Source organism: Phycodurus eques, chromosome 17 (assembly GCF_024500275.1).
Source record: "Phycodurus eques isolate BA_2022a chromosome 17, UOR_Pequ_1.1, whole genome shotgun sequence".
Taxonomy (NCBI): domain Eukaryota; kingdom Metazoa; phylum Chordata; class Actinopteri; order Syngnathiformes; family Syngnathidae; genus Phycodurus; species Phycodurus eques.
In genome coordinates, this window is record NC_084541.1 from 1,775,804 (window position 1) to 1,793,546 (window position 17,743).

Sequence of the window (17,743 nt, forward strand, 5' to 3'; positions counted from 1 at the left end):
TGAAAGTAGTTGCAGTGTGCACACAATATTTTTTTTCTCCCCATGTCTTGTCTGGGTCTCCATAATATTTATAGATTTCTCTTTATTAAACACAAAATGCATATTTGACAAAAAGAAAGAACAGGCCCATCTGATGCACAGTTACTGCTAAAACAGATTCATTGTACTTCCTCGTAATGGATTATTGATAGCGCGCTCATACTAGATGTCATTACAGGTGCTATCTAATATTGTGGGTGGTGAGTGCATCTGCCCCAAACGGGGTTTTAGTGCGACTCGTGTACTTCTGTACAGTATTTACATTTGTGTATTGTTCTGACTCGGTCTGCCGTGACACAGGGCTGGATGGGGTAGATGTCTCCCTGCGCAGATGGGAGGTTTGGGGGTGTGCATAATGTTGGTGAGACCAGCCTGCGGTGCAGAAAAGGTCCCCTGAATCTGTTCAGCAGGCAAAATGCCACCATGTGTTAGCATGCCGTGCACGCCTTGTAGCCTGTGGACACTGACACAAAGAGCCGGTCCCAAACTGAGGAAACGTGCTTCCAGTTTAAAGGACGACAGTGATGTTATCGGGGGGGAGATATCTCCGTTATGCAAGTCAACTACAGTATATTGATGCATTCATTTATGGTCGATGGTCCCGACGGTTTTGCAAGCACATCGGTCGGGGAGGTGCCGCCCACGAGTGCTGCGAATGCAGTAACAAGTACCACACACGTGCACACACGCTGTTTGTCTTATTATATATACACAAGTGAATTCTCTTCCTTCATTAGACCAAACAGTCATTCCATCAACTGGCCTAGTGCTGCAGGCTGCAGCCAATAGCAGGCTCGTGGGACCCAGTGGGATTTATGGGACATGAGCCGCACAAATGTCTCCCACCAGGCACTAAACATGAAATATTCACTTCTGTATAGGAGACAGTCTGCCTACGCTCAGACAGGTTTGGGTCATTTTGCAATTGCTAATGAAAGAGATCTCGTCCCGGGTTGGGCAGCGCTCACATAATATTCATAGATTTCCAGAGATGTCTGCCTTCACTTAAGTAGGGTACACGATTGGCTGTTGTATCCATGTAGAACACGCCCTACTGCTTCCAAAAGGCAAAAAAAGATGGGACACGGCATTAATATGTTACCCGCTAACTGTAACCCATCCTTAAGCCCCAACCCTAGCCCTAAACTGAATACTGTTCAGGCTGTGTGATATTTCAGTTTTTCTTTTTTAATAAATCTGCAAAAATTTCAACAATTCCGTTTTTTTTTCTGTCAACATGGGGTGCTGTGTGTATATTAATGATGGGGAGGGGGTGGGGGGGGGCAATGAACTTAAATGACTTTTAGCAAATGGCTGCAATATAATAAAGACACATAAGACACACCAACAAAAATAATTAACATTAAATTGGCGGTTTAGTGGGTGTCCACTGTATAGATGAAACTATAGAAACGTCTTTAAAATACTGCAAGTGTGCAGTCAGATGATGTCAATAAATCATACTTTGGATTGCTCTGATATGATCCTTATTTCAAATCATTTTAATGCTGGGTACTAGTGCGGGCGATCACTGTTCACCAGTGTGCGACTGCCATCTCGTGGCAGTAGTTTCCAACTACAGTTTGCGTTACTAGAATTGCAGTACTGTGTTATATAATTTACGTGAATACCTTCTGTACTAATTCAAGTTTGGCTTTTGTTTTACTCAAAGAAGTTGCCATCGTAATTAGTTTTAATTTGGTTTTTTTTAATTAATCAGCAAAAATTTCAACAATTCCGTTTTTTTTCTGTCAATATGAGGTGCTGTGTGTATATTAATGAGGGGGGGGGGGTTAATTTAAATGATTTTAGTAAATGGCTGCAATATAAACAAAAACAAAAAAAGTGGAACATTTAAGGGGGTCTGAATTACTTTCCATACCCACTGTATGTGGTTTTACAGAGAATAACTAAAGTAGGTGATTTGCCTATGAGACAAGAGAATCGAGTTAGTTGTAAAAACCTGTTTAATCATTTTCATAAAAATAAAAACCATGTAATGACGACTCAACCGAGAACACACGGGGAATGGGTATTCCTACCAGACCTCAGAGACAAAACATGAAGGCAACGCGCTCAAACAATGTAATATAAAAAGGTGAACTGGGAAGACAAATGTCAAGAAATCCTGCACGTGATTGATTGTTCATGCTCAATGCACAGCAGTACACTGTTGACTTGCTTAGGAAGATAAATACCATGTTTATTATTTTTTAAATTGCTATTTTATATGAAGAATTGGTACAAATTAAGGAAAACATATTGGAAATTATAAAAATAAAGAATGGGAATAGCCGCTCTGCTGCCCAAACAAACCCATAATATTGCAAGTCAGTCGCTTGTTGTTTATTTCAAATTGGAGGAAAAGTTTGAACAGACAACTGCGCTGAAGATAGACAACATTATAAATTGACATAGTAAGAAAACACGACTTTTTCATTACGAGGTTTCCATCTGAGTTGTTTCTGCAAGGGAACAGAAAAGATGTGTAACACCAGTTAACACTGCTTGTTGCGGAAGACAATAAAGAAAATGCACACACTCTTAACAAATTCCTGGGAGCATAAAATACATGGAGTTTGAAGTCTTCATTGATAGCAGAGGATTTGCGAATTATTTGAACTTCACTTTCTGTGATGATGGCAAATTGCGTGATGCTGATACTGATATGTTACTCACGCGTTTCGTTGAAGAGGAAGGACTCCTGATACTCCTTCATGTACTGAGAAGATCTGGCCTCATCCAGGAAGAGAGAGTAAACCTTCTTGATGTCCTCTACTTGTACCTCTGTGCCCTAAGGGCAAAAAAAAAAAACAGTAAACCAGCATAAACTACTCAGAAAAAGTAAGGGATATTCAGCTCAGGGTGAAATTTCAGGATGAACCTAAAAAGAATAACCCTAATGTTTTGCAAGTAGTGTATAAATATTTGCAGAAGCACGCCTTGCTATCGTTTCACCCAGTTTGCGGCACAACGATGACGATGTCTCACCTTGCGTTTGCGACACACCAAACCGGCCGTGCTGATGAGCTGCATGGCGTATCGCAGCGACGTCTCCATGCCGATGCGAGTCAGGACCGTGTGAGCCTCCTCGCTCAGCTCCACGTCCTCCTCCTCACACCTGGAAATAAAAGGATGAAGAGTTACTCGACGCACTCTAATTGCTGGAGAGGCATGAGCCAAGATTCTTACCGGATCTTTAGGATCTGTTTCGTCTCCTTTTCGGTGTAAGGGGAGGTGGCGATGATAAGCAGGCGGTCCAACAGATCCAGGGGGATCCCATGAGGGCTCTGGTAGTTTGTGCCACGAATGCTGGAATGAAAAGGAGGGAACATTTTGTTGGAAAGCACAAGGAGCAAGCTGGGCTCCCTTGTGCGTGTGCAAAGCTTTCTTTGAACCCTTACCGTAAAATAACAAAGACAACAAAGCCAAACCACTCAAAAGTCCCGTACAGTATAATAAGATTGAAAAGATGTTAAAACAACGTGTGTTACAGTAGTTGATAAACTGACGGTTAAGAATTCTGCAGCTTGTGCGGAATTCATCATTGATTCATCGTGCCTCGATGTCAACAACGCAAAATGGAAAGCGCACTACTTGGCTACAACCAGCCAGAACGCGACCATCAGTCAAGAACATGACGTCAGCTAAGTTAGCGACTAGGGATGGAAGGTTCACCAATACAGCGTGATACCATTTCAAACGCTTAGTTTGACCAGTTTATATAATAATTATCATTACCACCGTATTTAGCATGTCTGCCGCTGATCGTTGATTATGCCGATTGGGGATCAAGGACATTTTGTCAAACGCCCATCTGTACCTTTGGCATTAACGGACATTAATGAGGCATGACTTCCACTATCCTGTACATTTACACAATGTGATAAAAGCGAATAAACAACAAGAATACCGAGTGATGCCCCTGTTGGTGGCCATGATGAGAACAGGGGACAGGTCACTCTCCAAGGCACGGTTCAGGAAGGAGAAACACTCCATATCTAGCATGTGCACTTCATCAATGAACAACACCTGCAAAAACAACAACAACAAAAGTGTGTAAAGTCATTTAAAAGCAATCATGATAATGGTGATAACACTTCGTGGCTGTTTTAAAAAAGAAAAATCACTCCCCATCGACTATATGGTGCCCCATAAAGAGCGTTCCCTCATCGTGTAGTACTGTTTTCATGTGTAGCGAGTATAGGAAACCCCCTAAATAGTGCCCTCAATCTATCCCATAATGCACCTAATGTCGGTCTACGACTTTTGCATAGTAATGTACGAAAGGGTCACCGACACAAAATAGGAGTGACGCGTACCCCGGGGATGATCTCCGCCTTGCCCTCTTCTCTCCATTCGCAAACTTTGGCATTGATCTGCTCGCGGACTTCCGACTTGATCTCGCCGGTGTCTCCGGAGAAAAGAGCGAGGAAGCCCTGCGTGCGGCTGTTGATGACGTCGATCTCGTGCAGGGACACCGTGTGCACCACCTCCTTCCTCTTCTGCAGCTCACCCTCCGGGCACTGCACAAACTGGGTCTGCAAAGAAAACATTACTGTTTGCAATGTACAATAGTTTGACGCGAATGGCTACGCTACGAAAATCAGTAATACTATTCCAAACATCGACAGATCATTTGAAAATGTTTTTTTGGGGTATTTTTTCTTTTCGTTCTTAACTTTGAAACGTTCCACTCGTACCTGAGCTCCCATGGCATCGTAGTCTCTAGCTCTGGTAAAGGAGCGGCCCAATTTGCTAATCTTGCCGGTAGCCTTGTCGATGGTGATGACATCACTGAGAGAAAGGAAACGAGAGATAAAGTGTGAGTGGCCTGACCGATGCAATACTTTTGACACACTGTGGTGACTGATCAGAAGTAAACAAATGAGATAAACATACCCCGCTTGAACCTTCTCTTTACTGAGACTGTCAATCATCTTGTTGCCCAGGTCATATATTGTCTCCATCTCGGTAGTCTTCAAGGTCAACTTGCCTACCTTGGCACCCTAATAAACAAGGTATTATTTTTCAGGTGTTTGTAATAAATGCGGCATTTTCCCCCTCTCTCTGTACCACAAACTATGGTTAACTTTAAACGTCATAAGAGTATGATTACATAAGTTCTGAATGTGCAGCTGGGTATTCAATCGATGAAAGGATCTTTTTATTCACTTTTCATTCTGATTTCAAATGTTTAAACACGTTGAAAGGTAAGATTCCTCATTTCCTCAAATATATGAATAGTAGTGTAAGGATCACACTGACATAAGAAAATAAACATTTCAGATACGAGCAATATTATATAGTTACCATCAATAAACAATCCAATGAAAAACTGTAAGTAGAGTGGTAATATACAGATGGGCATGTCCGACCGGGAGGAGGGCGGGGGGGCCAACCCTGGACACGCTGGGGAGACGATGTCTCCCGGTTGCCCTGGGAACGCCTCGGGATCCCCCGAGAAGACCTGGATGAAGTGGCTGGGGAGACGGACGTCGGGGCTTCCCTTCTTAATGATGCTGCCCCCACGACCTGACCATGTCGCACTACTGCTGAATCGAAAAATAGTATGTACAGGGGGGTCCTCGGGACCTCTTAAAAACGATCTTTCGAACGTCGCGTGCCGTAAGAATACGGTATCACGCAGCACTAGAGCACATGCTCGGTCAACACCAGATTTTGAATTTGCTTCTTTTATATTTATGACCTAGAAGGGTTTTTCGTACAAATATTTACTATATTTATGACGTTAGCGTAGGATAGCGACAGACTACGGTGAGTTCCAAATTACGTACCAATTTGGGTTACGTCGCCTCCCTAAACTCCGTCTTAAACACGGGACCCCCTGTATTGTTATAGTTGTTTTTCGTACACCAGTATTGTTACTGGTTCCCTTTCTTAGTCTCCAATACAGTTTGAGGCCGATAAAAGTGTACTCTAACCCACCGTTCCGGTGGCAGGTCGATCAATCTGGATTTCTACAACTTCTCCTTCGATGATCTCCGTCTCCTCCCTGTAAAAGAAAGCCGCCTATGCATGACATTTGCATTTCAAACAACGGAGATCACGGCGATCGTGTTGATCCGCTCACTTGATCCTCACTCCGATAGCTTTTCTAAAGGCTTGGCTGAGCGCCTCAGTCTTGCTCATCTCCAGGGAGAAGATCTCACTGCCGGCCAGCGCTGTGAAGGGGGTGTCCGGGCCGAGGCTCTGAGCAATACCTGCGGGGGAACTTTTATTGAGCTTGGGTGTAGCAACAGTCTCATCCCTCTTCTATTTAGGTCTCACCCATGGCGATGGCGGTCTTTCCAGTGCCGGGCTGGCCTGCAAACAGCACCGCCCTGCCAGCTATGTGGCCGTCTTTGATCATCTCGAGGATGACCCCTGCTGCCCGTCTGGAGGCCAGCTGACCAACCATCCCCTGAGACACCTGCAGGGGAACACTCACAGTTATCCATCCATTTCCTATGCCGGCTGACGTTTGGTGAGATGGAGGGTACACCATGGACTGGCTGCCAGTCACTTGCAGAAGAAGAATCAACTTTTATTGTCATGAACATGCATGCAACTATACAGCTGAAGAGCGTGGAAGAAAAAGGGCGTTTGGGGGCCCTGGGCTGTTCAGCAGGGCAGTATAAAAAAAGAAAGAAAGAAAATATGTTTTTTTTTTTTTTTTTAATATATATATATATATATATATATATATATATATATATATAAATTGTCTCCATAGTTGAAGGTTGCGATAATGTTGTGTGCAATGCTCTCACTTGTCTTGGTTCCAAAGCATCATCCAAACCAAGTCCACGGATGTGAGAATGTGCACCTGAAGACAAGACAAAATTAACACAAATAAAATGGGCTACTGCGGTAGTATATGTAATACTGCTTGTATCTACGCAGCTTTGGATATGTACATTCTCACCAATTCTCTCAATCCGTGTGATGTCACGAACCTCTGGAACTTTAGTAGTCGCCATCTGGAATAAGTGAAAAGGCCAATGGAGAAAGATGTGCATTAGATACTATGACACTTTATGTCATACATTTAAGTCCAAAATGTCCAAGTTTGGCTCAGACACACTCGGATTTAAACACGTAACCACTGGCCACAACATAAAGGTACACCTGCACAATCCATAGAGATTGAATACAGGGGCTGTACAATGTTTTGGTCTGCCTTTACAAAGATAATGCCCTTTTTTTTTTTGTCTCGACTTTGATTATCATTAAATTATCATCATCATGATGTTATTTAATATTCGTGTGGTTTTACCCCGGTGGGGGGTGTTCTAATAAAGCAAAAGAAGTACTGTATTAGCAACCCTGCTATACAATAGACCAGCAAAAAATGTGGCCATTGTCGTAACGTGACGTGGCGTGGTTGTGTTTCAAGCATATTTCGATGTCTCCCCCCCCAGAACTATCTGATGTCTTTTAAGTTGCACGCTCACTTGCACGATATTTAAAATTCGCTAAACAGGAATGACTCTTCTCATGAAAGCGCAAATATTGGCCGCTCTTTGTGCCGAATGAGCCCGCTGTTTGCTTCGTCCACGGTTGTCATAGCGACTGTTAACATTGAATGTCCCAATACATAGCATTCAACAACGTAGTATGATTCGCAACGCGTCTTCGAATAGGAATATACACGTGTATATGAATATTATAATACTATACTCGTGAGAAAATGGCAAAAAAACAAAACAAAACAATAAAGAATCCGTTTTTTTTTCAACAGCTATGGGATGTGGAGTACCGAGCTCACGTCAGCTATGTTAGCGAACTAGCCAAGTAAGCTTCATTCATTCAATTGTTTGTAAACCTTGACAGCGGTTACGTCCGAATTAAGGCACGCTGTTGGACGAAACCAGAGTTTGCCGACTGATACGCACATCGACGTGTCAATATGTGAGACGAAAGAGTTGGAAAACAAAGCTCACCTGCAACGGTTCAAGTTATCAAAACGTGAGAATGCGGCGTTTCTTTCTGTGAGGTGTGCAGGCTAAATGTATCCGGAGAGAAACGAGTGTAGCTTTTCTTTGCGGAACTGGAAGTAAAGGTTGACTGCCCCCTACCGACTCACTCAGCGACAAGGCTGAAGCAATCTCGGGTACAAACGCTGCATAAAGTCTTGTTAAACTCAATCCCTCTACTTTAAACATTGTTGATTTACTCCATTGTGGATCGCTACAAATATACTACTTATTTAAAAAAAAAAAAAAAAAAAAAACATGTTTCCGCCCGGTCTCGAACCGGGGACCTTTCGCGTGTTAGGCGAACGTGATAACCACTACACTACGGAAACGGTTGACGGTAGTGATATTATATATCAGCATTTGGTCTGTTTTCCCACCAGAGGTCGTATAACGAACACGCAATAGCATGTCAAATAGTTTTGAGAGCACATGCCACTTAACAGAAAATAAATTGCTTGCAATACAACAAAGAGTACAGTCGCGTCCTTTTCACCCAGCCTCTGCCACTCTGATGTATGTTACTGTATGAAATAGTCCCTCAGTTACCGCCGTACTCGTGTTCGTTTTCCATGTAAATGTTGACTGTAATGCGTTCGCGGAGGTTAATAATGGACTACGTCGTAAACCGAGGACGCCCATGTATTGTACAATACACATTCATTGATAATCATCGGAAGTTTTCATATCCTCTCCTCCTTTGACACCCTTGTCCCAGCTGGCAGAATCTGATTCGATTTCAATGTGAGCCAGCGGTGCGCAAACTACGGCCCGCGGGCCACATCCGGCCCATTGCTCATTTCAATCCGGCCCTCCAGAGACTGGTACAGAATTGCCCAGATCGTATCAAAATCCTGACTACATTCATTTGAGTTTGTCCTGTAATGCCGAGTAGTTCCACCAGGTTGCGCTGTAATGCCCAGTGGTTCCACCAGGTAGCGCAAGCACGCTGATTACGCTAACAGCCAATCAACGCAGGAACCGACGGCTACGCCTCAAATCGGTTCAAATCGAGCTTGCGGGCTCAGCAAAACACCTTCATCTGACAAACTGCCATCGAAGATTCAGTCACACAAGACCCTGAAAGAGCGCCACGGGAGCTGCAGATGGAACCGATTGATCTCCAGTGTGATACTGTCGTAAAAGAGAAGGTCAACTCAAACAGGATGAGCTTTATGCTTCATGAAGCGCAGACACATTTCCCAAAATGCGAAAGATGGCACAGAGGATGCCGGTGGTGTTTGGCTCGATATGTGTGTGTGAACAGACCTTCAGTGTGATGAACACCAACAAAACATCCTACCGATCCCAACTGAGTGATGAACACCTCAGACGTGTTCTGAGAATTGCATAAACGCGCCCAAGGAGGGATGGCTTATTTTCTTTAAGACAATTTTTAATGATAGTCCAATGTCAGCTCATACAGACAGTTTTAACATACAGTATATGACAAAAGTGTTTGTTTTATTAACTGCAAACTCCACCTCAGTTTTTTTGTCAGTACTCCATCTTCAGGATCAGGCCTTTGGTGTGCGATGAAACAACGGCACAAACCAGAGTGACACGGCACACCCTGATAAAATCCATCCGTTCATTCTCTACGCCGCTTATCCTGGTCAGGGTCACCGGGCAAAAGGCAGGCAACACCCCGAACCGGTCACCAGTCAGTTGCCGGGCAGACAACCGTTTGCACTCACATTCGCACGGTCACTGAGTGGGAACTGAACACCAAAGTCAGGCAAGTGTACCACTAACACCATTAGTGAGCCCTTCATAATATCTTTATTAAAAACAAATACATCTCGTATAAATGGCAATTTCAATCAAATACAGTTCCTCACGTAAATGCGGAGGTATACAGCGCTCTCGTTCACTTTGTTCATCTGATTGCCCAAATCCACACATCTGCAGAATATTCATGGTCATCAACAATACAGGTTCCCCAACTCCCCAAATAAACGTATAACTTTTAAATTCACGAGACGCGATCAAATTAAATAACTTGTACATTGCTCTGTGTTCTTATCAGAGCTGGATGAGAGTGATGGATGACTCGTACCAAACCCAGAAGCCCGGATAGACAGGCTCACTGAATGAGGCCTTGAAGCGGTGAATGAGAGACATTGTTTCCCCGAGAGAGTAAAAAGAGAGGGTTCCCCCGGCGTGGTCCAGGAAGACCCCAATTCGAGAGGAGTATGGCGCGTTGACCTCTATCTGGTCCTTGTTGTGGCGTGCAGAATAGCTGGAGTCAGAGCAGAAGAGGCTCCAAGATTTGTGATTGTAGCCGATGCGGCAGCTGTCTCCGTAACCCGTCCTCTTGATGCCTTTGTAGGTGACACCCACGGCAGCCCCCTCCCCACTCCAGTCGACCTCCCAGTAGTAGGCGCCACCTGAGAGGGCCTCCGTGCACAGGACCTGGGGCAAAGAGTCAAACCTGGCGGCACTGTCACTGTAAGACTGGGGGTCTCTCTTGAGGGCAGCTTTCCTGTTCCCTCGAGACAGGTGGAGCTGTCGGTAGGCTGTGTTTGGGTTCAGAGTAAGTTGGCAAGCATCTAGGAAGAGACATACGATACGGATTGGAGAAGATGACACATTTAAGATCACGTGACCATGGAAATGGAAACGCACAAGATGACACGGCCCATCACCATCGCACCAGCAGCTTGAAGTGAAAACACTAAACTATTTCCAGATTCAAAGCAGTTTGGAATGAGTGTGTTGATTGTGAGCAGAGAAAAGGGAGCAGCTATGGAAAGAGCTCGGTCTCATCAGGTAAGATGTGGATGTAGATTGAAGGGCGGAAAGTGTGAGACCCTCTGGCTTTTACACATCAAACAAAAGAGAATTGTTGCAGGGGTTAGATGTCACCTGCCTGCTATGTCTCTCTCTCTCTCTCTCTCTCTCTCTCTCTCTCTCGCTCGCTCGCTCCCCCTCTCCCTCTGCAGATCACAGTTGGTGGGACACCCGGCGGCCCCTGCTACTTCTGTCCGGCTTATTATCTGGAATGCCAGAGGTATCGACACTGCTTGTAAGTCTGACCACAAACAGAAATATATTGAATTTGAAGGTTCACTCGGATTTATACAAGCATTCCGGATTTTTTTTTTTTTTTTTTTAGCATTTTTGATTCTTGTCTGACTAACCTTCTCAACACCAAATATAACAGACTGCTTTATTTCTTATCTTTTTTTCTTTTTTTTTTTTTTTTTTACTGCAAGTCAGTCACTTTCTCTGTGATACTGTGGGACAAATATGTCCTAAAAAAAATAAAATAAAAAAAAAAAATAAAAAAAAAAGTGTTGAGTTTGTGGTCAGCCGCAGGGTCTGACAAAGGAGCTAAACAGCGCCTAACGCAACTTAAGCGCCGAAATGAGCAGCAATCAACGGAAGCGGATCAGCTGACACTCACATTTTAGGAAGTCGTCCCTGTGCTGTGGTTCCTGGACTTGCACAGATCTGTACATGGGAGCGTCATCTGCTGTGGAAGCAAAAACAACAAAAACATATCCTGATTAGAACGGGCTGCATGATTAGATATTGGTTATCCGTGAGGTGCCGTTAAGGTAGATTAGCAAAGCAACGATGTGGATTCTTCTGAAAGTTCACCGTATTGTCATAGTATTTACAGAGTACATGCAAACAACATTTGTTTGTTTGTTCATGTTAACTGAGTCACGTCATACTCAAAGTAAACATTTGAACAAGCGGCTACCGAGTGACCTCAAACAACACTACATTAACAATATAGTGCAGCATTGGAACAATATCCTGCTGATCTGTGCAAAACTTTGTAGAGGTCATTTGTAATGTAAATCGAATTGACTGTTTCAGGCCAAGTGATGCAAAATGGGAAAACTCTTTCAAAATATAAAGTGGAGCTTCCCGAAGGAGCTTATTTCCATTGCACGTGCAGTACTAATCACTCAGTTTGATTAGGGTAATCAAACTGAGGGATGAAATCCGTAAAGAGTTCAAAATACTCACCTTTCAATGTGCGCTTCTTTTTGGACTCCTCCAGTTGACAAAAGGTCATTTTGTTAACTGTAAACAAATATGTGTTAGCGTGGTGATAAAAATACCGGTGGATTGCAATCCAGCCACATACAACGATACGTTACCCACTCACCCGTCTTGGCTACTTTCACGAGTTCATCATTGCTAAATTCGTTCATGTGCTGTTTCATCTCGGACACGGCCTTAGTAACTGGGCCGAAGGTGAAGTAAGGGTTCACGGTCACCGTGGGCAGCTCCTCAGCCTCAGTCTGGGCTATCAGCATGTGGTAGCTCTGATAAAGAAAAGAGAAACAAGGGAAATAAGAGTGCATTGTTGCATTTGACTATATTGAAGTACAAAAACATCGAAATAAAGTGCATTTAATGTGCGAACATGAGAATTTGTCATGTTCATGTTACCTGAATGAAGTGGATGTGGTCCTCAGTGCGGGACAGTTGAGTGATCTCACTGTCTCTCCTCTTCAGGTCAGAGATCTCGTGGGTCAGACGCTCCACGTGACCCTCGGCGTTGTTGAGTGCCGCCCGCTTATTGGTGGAGATCATCTTGGCCATCTCTTGCTGCATTCTCTCAATGGAGCGTATCATGTCGCCAAACATCTTCTCACATTCCTGCATTGCTCTCTGGGCTGAGTTCTGCGCAGGAAACAGGAGGCAGACCATAAATCAAGTGCGTGTCCCTTTTTTTTTCTTTTCTAAAAGCATCCCGAGCGATGCTTTCATCACTCTCAACATGAAGGAATGTCAAGTGCGTAGGTCGTTGATTTAACATCCTATTCGATCTGGAACGGGTCGGCCCGGTTTTATAGTCCTGATCGATGAGCGGTCCGAACCTTGAGTGTGTCTACCGCTTGTTTCAGTTCCTCCATCTGTTTGAGTCGATCGTGAATCCTCTCCTGGATCTCAGCCTGGGTGGCACCCAGGCGTTGCTGTGGAGACAACAACGAAAGGCGTCAGTTGGATTAACTTATCGCAAACTGTCAGGAAAGTTCTGTGCAGTTTAGGAAGGCAGAAAATGAACTGCAGGTCTCACAGAACCGCTCATATTTCGATTTGTTCACCCCCGCTGTGTCGCCCGATAGTATTCCAATCGGTCACCTAATTGCGTACCTGTTCTTCCGCCCGCTCTTGCTCCGCAGACACCATGTCGTGACCTTTGTGCTCTTTCACCGTACACAGCACGCAGATGCACATCTGGTCCGTGCGGCAGAACAGCTCCAGACCCTTCTGATGCTGGGGACAGATCTGCCGGTCCAGATGGCCGATTTCATCCACCAGCTTGTGCCGTTTAAAAGTCGCCGACTCATAATGGGGCTTGAGGTGCCTCTCGCAGTAGGAGGCCAGGCACATCAAGCAGGTCTTGATGGCTTTGTTCTTCTTGCCCACGCAGATGTCGCAGCCCACATCCTGCGGTCCGGCAACGTTGTAGTCAGGGGACGGAGGTGGAGGCGGGAAGGCGTCTGAGTTGCGTTGAAGGGTAGAGTGCCGAGAGCCTCCGGTGCGTCTGGGCGTGGGCCTCTTGCTGTAGGTGACCCGGCACTGTGGGCACATGTATGTGCCCGTGTGGTCTGCGTGGTCCCAGTAGGTCTTCAGGCAAATGGAGCAGAAGATGTGCCCGCACGGAATGGACACCGCATCCCTGAGGTACTCCTTACACAGGTGGCAGTTGTCCTGCTCAGATGCCATGCCGTTCTATAGTTTTCGCTCAAATGCAGCGAGGATGCTGTGACATTCAGTGACTTGTGTCAGCACAGGAGCAAAGTGATCCCACAGGTGCTTCTGGCCTGGAGTTATATGGAGCAAACGGGGGGGGGGGGGGGGGAGAGGCTAAACTGGTTAAGCCGAAACCAGTAAAACAAGGGCGGGGCGAGGCGAGGGCACAGTGAATGTCTTCATCGGTGAGAGTGTGCAGAGGGAATGAATAAAATTCGAGATGACGTGGGCGCCGAGCCATCAGTTTCATCATTTCTTTGAATGGAATCGCATGTAGACACTTCAAGTAGAAAGGAATTCTCAACCGCATCTCGATGTAAATGAGTGGTAGAAGTGCATCTTGTATTTGCATTTGAATGATTGAAGAACAGAGACAATGAAGCCTATCGAAACAATTCAGGTGTGTCACAGTTGCTCGTACTGAGTGAGACATCGTCTCACGAACGCCACTCGAGTCAAAGTGCACCACTAAACAATCAATCATCAATCATATCAAGTGATTGTGCTCCTGCAGTGATGCGCAATTCATTGTTTTGATTAGGCTAATTTGGCTTGCTGTGTGTTAAACCAGTCACAGTGCAACCGTCGCCTATCCCGCTTAGTTAAGAGTCGAACTTGTTAGCATTTAATTAACACTCATTTCTGATGACCTTTAACATGCAGGTTCTGCAATGAGACTTTGTCCCTGCAGAAACTCTTGCAGTTGTAGGAATGTTTTCTCTTCTGAGTAAAGAAAATACCTTCCCATTGAATGTTTCGTCTTACAGTGAAACACAGTCAAGATGGAGTCGCAGGCTTGTCGGAATGGAGTGGAATGCAACTCCACTTGATAGCCCAGATAACAGCAGTGCAAACAGATTCCGTTGTGAAAGAGCCAAGATGGCCCCTGCAGAGTGGGCCATTGACAGGTCTGCTGTCCATCAACAACAGCTGATATGCAAGAATAAATATATATGTCGTACCTGTATACCAAAAAAGAAAGGTAAACAGTGTATTGAAGTGACGCAAAGTGAGCTAACCAACAACGACAAAAAACATTCATAATCGACTATGCCATTTTTCATTGTAACCAAGACAATGACTGACTTCGTATATTCATTTTGAAGAATGCACAGTATCGCAGTGAATGGAATAATTCTAATTATTTTCATATGACATGTGACCATATATTTGTCTGGTTAGGAATGTTGCAAAATTCTTCAGAACCACAATTCAGCTGGAGTTTCAACAGGCCTCTTTGGCTGGAAATTGACACTGAGGAGGATTTGATTTGGAAAACTGCTCTGTACTTTGTTCTGCCAACATAAATGACCTTGGTTTGAACAGTAAACCCGGACTTTGCCTCCATAAAACAAAAATACCGTGATTTTATGGAGAACAGGAATCTATTGGCCAACGATCATTGCACTTCACTCGCTTCAGTGCAGAGGATGAGCGCTGAGCTGTCTGTTTCTGGATTAGTTCCATGAAAATGACTCTTTCCAGTGCACAACTCTGACTAACATACAGAGTTTTTTTTTGTTGTTTAGTTTTTTTCGCATGTGTCTGTACAAAGTATTAGGGCCACACTGAAATGAGGAAAAATAAAACAAAAGCTGGAAAGTAATGAGAATTAAAAAAAAAATAAAGTAACATGACAAGAAACATTTGTGTGCCGCATAATAGCTAACAGCTAATTTCTAGACCAGTAGCAGAACTTTAAAATCTATTGTAAAGCTGACTGGAAGCCAGTGTAAAGACTTTAGAATTGGAGTAATATGCGCTGACCTCTTTGTTCTGGTCAGAACCCGAGCTGCAGCATTCTGAATGAGCTGCAGCTGGTTAATGCTTTTTTTAGGGAGTCCAGTCAGAAGACCATTACAATAGTCAAGTCTACTTGAGATAAAAGCATGGATGAGCTTCTCCTGGTCTGCTTGACCTTCACTCTGGATATGTTCTTCAGATGGTAGAAGGCAGTTTTAGAAATTGATTTGATATGACTGTTGAAAGTCAGGTCGGAATCTATCAGAACACCAAGGTTTCGTACTTGATCTTTGGTTTTTAAAAAGAGTGACTCAAGGTATTTACCAACAGCAATCCTCTTTTCTTTATTGCCAAAACAATTATCTCCGTTTTGATGTGGTTTAATTGAAGAAAATTTTGGCTCGTCCAGTTATTTATCTGTTTTAGACAGTGACACAATACCTCAATTGAACTGTAGTCCTCATTAAATATTAAATATTTGTAAAAACCCTTCTGGTTGACGATCAAACAAACCCGCACACACGCAAAAAAAGCATTTTCTCTCATCTTGTTGGTTCTTAGGAACAGATATGAAATTTCGCTGATACTGATGATGTTGTGCGAAAACATTAACTATTTCATTGTTATGCGGAACTGCCTCCGAACAAGATCCTCAACTGTCGTAATCTTAATGCAGGTAAATGTTGTTTGTATTATCCTGACTGTATTCTCCTGACGTATATTCTTGTAACTTTGACCTTAATCCTATCGCATTGTTTTTTTGTTTTTTCTTTGTATGGCCCTAATGTTCCTTCATATTTAGACAGTGAAAGTCTCATTTGGCCCGTGTAACGTTCATCAGTCTTCACTTTGGTTAACTAGCAGAAATCAGTCCAGTGTTTTCACCATCACATGTTTAGAATGGTGTCTTCCTGTTTTTATCACACACCCTCACTAAACTCGCACTCGGTTTCCTTCGATGAAGTCGCCATATGTGCGCTTGCCTGCACTTTTCCTGCAGAGCGCATGCCCGCACTCTCTCGAGGCTGGCCGACCTTTCACCTTGAACTCGGTTTCAGCTGTGAATGACTGGAGTATCTGTTCTAAAACAGAACTCCTCCGTTCACAACAAGCACCTGACGTACTCGCAGGGTCCTGTCAGTAAAGCTAATGAAAAAGTCCTGTATCCCAAACATGATCGCGTTTCATAGAGTACAACAATGACATTGTAGCTGCTGCACAGTCTTTCCTTTTTCAATATCAGAAGAGTGTTAAGTGCTTTTCCCCTCTATAACAAGTGCAGGTAGTTAATCTGTAATCACAGGGTGCACCCTCTACACTGGAGGAAGGAAGGGGAAAACTGGCTTATCACAACCTGACCTAATATGGTGAAGTAATATGTATGAAGTCATGCAGGATATGGAGTGAAGAGCGGATACTGTACTTCTAATAGTTTCCAACGCATTTATTTTGTTTCCAGCTCCACTGAGGAATGTGAAGCTTATAGTGTTCAGTGTTATGTCAAGGGAGGAGTGGACATAAGAATACTTGGATGAGGAGCTAGTGTCGTGTGAAACCAATAGTCCAGGTCCGATGGAAATGCTTTATGACGACAGCGTACACTTCGTGTCGATGCTTTCTCGTGGCTGCTTTAAACAGTGGAGTAGGCAACTTTCCGCATGATGTAACACACGAGTATGTCAAACATCTACACGCGCCTGCATCTTACAGTAATGTTCCGGTTGCATGTGTGTCGACTTCTGCTGAGCAAACAGATGCTATCTCGATATCTGCGGTTACATATTGACCTCCACGAGTTCACTGGACTGGTTTGATGGGTTGCAATATAAAAAATGTATAACTGATCAAAGGAGTGAGAAGGGATGTTTTCCCGAAAATGCTCAAGCTTGCAACGTCTGTGTTTGTTTATTGGGTGGTCCCTTAAATTCCAACAGCACCTAACCCTCCATTTGTGTTTGTTGGACTGTAACCGGTCGAAGACAATGGCGATTCTGTCTGACAACAATAGGTGGAAATACAGCTGTTGAGAAGTGCGCGCAATTCATCCCCAGATGAGCCACAGGAGGAATTGGAAGCTAGCTGTGGGGGAAATCGAGGCGTTTTCATGCATGTTTTTCTTTCTCGTTTAAGCTTTTCACATTTCATTCATTCTCCCGTTCAGTCTTTTACTTTCCTCTCTTTCCAGCCTACACGGCTCGCTCTCCCTCCTTTCCTCCCTCCCTCGCTCGCTCCCTCCCTTTCTCTTCACCCTTGCTCAA

At 44.1% G+C, this 17,743-nt stretch overlaps 3 protein-coding genes and 1 non-coding gene across 7 annotated transcripts in view; 1 reads left to right on the forward strand and 3 right to left on the reverse strand.

Moving 5' to 3' along the window:
• The window catches only part of spns2 (SPNS lysolipid transporter 2, sphingosine-1-phosphate), a 70,486-nt gene extending 63,850 nt beyond the window's left edge, over positions 1–6,636 (forward strand). The window contains exon 14 of the transcript XR_009770154.1: positions 6,324–6,636. The gene's annotated coding sequence lies outside the window, so the exon portion shown is untranslated. The remainder of the gene's footprint in view (positions 1–6,323) is intronic.
• ruvbl2 (RuvB-like AAA ATPase 2) lies at positions 2,364–8,060 on the reverse strand. Its single transcript, XM_061701723.1, has 14 exons — positions 7,986–8,060; positions 6,968–7,022; positions 6,813–6,868; positions 6,331–6,472; positions 6,134–6,263; positions 5,989–6,055; positions 4,942–5,048; positions 4,743–4,836; positions 4,362–4,580; positions 3,953–4,071; positions 3,232–3,351; positions 3,031–3,160; positions 2,719–2,833; positions 2,364–2,504 (listed from the first exon to the last, which is right to left on the reverse strand). Exons 2-14 carry the CDS (start codon positions 7,020–7,022, stop codon positions 2,479–2,481), a joined length of 1,380 nt encoding a protein of 459 aa, XP_061557707.1. The 5' UTR covers positions 7,986–8,060; the 3' UTR covers positions 2,364–2,478.
• Positions 8,061–8,277: 217 nt separating this feature from the next.
• trnav-aac (transfer RNA valine (anticodon AAC)) lies at positions 8,278–8,350 on the reverse strand. The gene has a single exon. It is a non-coding gene; the product is annotated as a tRNA-Val (tRNA).
• Positions 8,351–9,429: 1,079 nt separating this feature from the next.
• Positions 9,430–17,697, reverse strand: ftr83 (finTRIM family, member 83). Of its 4 annotated transcripts, none has more exons than XR_009770239.1 (8): positions 13,140–17,697; positions 12,863–12,958; positions 12,432–12,665; positions 12,145–12,304; positions 12,003–12,059; positions 11,428–11,493; positions 10,891–11,017; positions 10,482–10,570 (listed from the first exon to the last, which is right to left on the reverse strand). XR_009770239.1 is itself a non-coding variant. In XM_061703096.1 (7 exons), exons 1-7 carry the CDS (start codon positions 13,713–13,715, stop codon positions 10,044–10,046), a joined length of 1,716 nt encoding a protein of 571 aa, XP_061559080.1. In that variant the 5' UTR covers positions 13,716–17,697; the 3' UTR covers positions 9,430–10,043. The 4 variants fall into 4 exon arrangements, 2 of the variants coding, with proteins under 2 accessions (XP_061559080.1, XP_061559079.1); XR_009770238.1 differs by having other exon boundaries at positions 11,428–11,496; XM_061703096.1 differs by lacking the exon at positions 10,891–11,017 and having other exon boundaries at positions 9,430–10,570.
• Positions 17,698–17,743: the final 46 nt, after the last annotated feature.

Coding starts and splice junctions, on each gene's coding strand:
- ruvbl2 (XM_061701723.1), bottom strand. CDS start 7,022: ATGGCGACTACTAAAGTTCCAGAGGTTCGTGACATCACACGGATTGAG. Junction 6,473..6,812: donor ATGCTTTGGAACCAAGACAA/GTGAGAGCATTG, acceptor GTTCCCCTGCAG/GTGTCTCAGGGGATGGTTGG. Junction 6,056..6,133: donor GCTATCGGAGTGAGGATCAA/GTGAGCGGATCA, acceptor TTTCTTTTACAG/GGAGGAGACGGAGATCATCG.
- ftr83 (XM_061703095.1), bottom strand. CDS start 13,715: ATGGCATCTGAGCAGGACAACTGCCACCTGTGTAAGGAGTACCTCAGG. Junction 12,666..12,862: donor AAGCGGTAGACACACTCAAG/GTTCGGACCGCT, acceptor TTTCCTGCGCAG/AACTCAGCCCAGAGAGCAAT. Junction 10,571..11,427: donor CAGGGACGACTTCCTAAAAT/GTGAGTGTCAGC, acceptor GTCTCTTCCTAG/ATGCTTGCCAACTTACTCTG.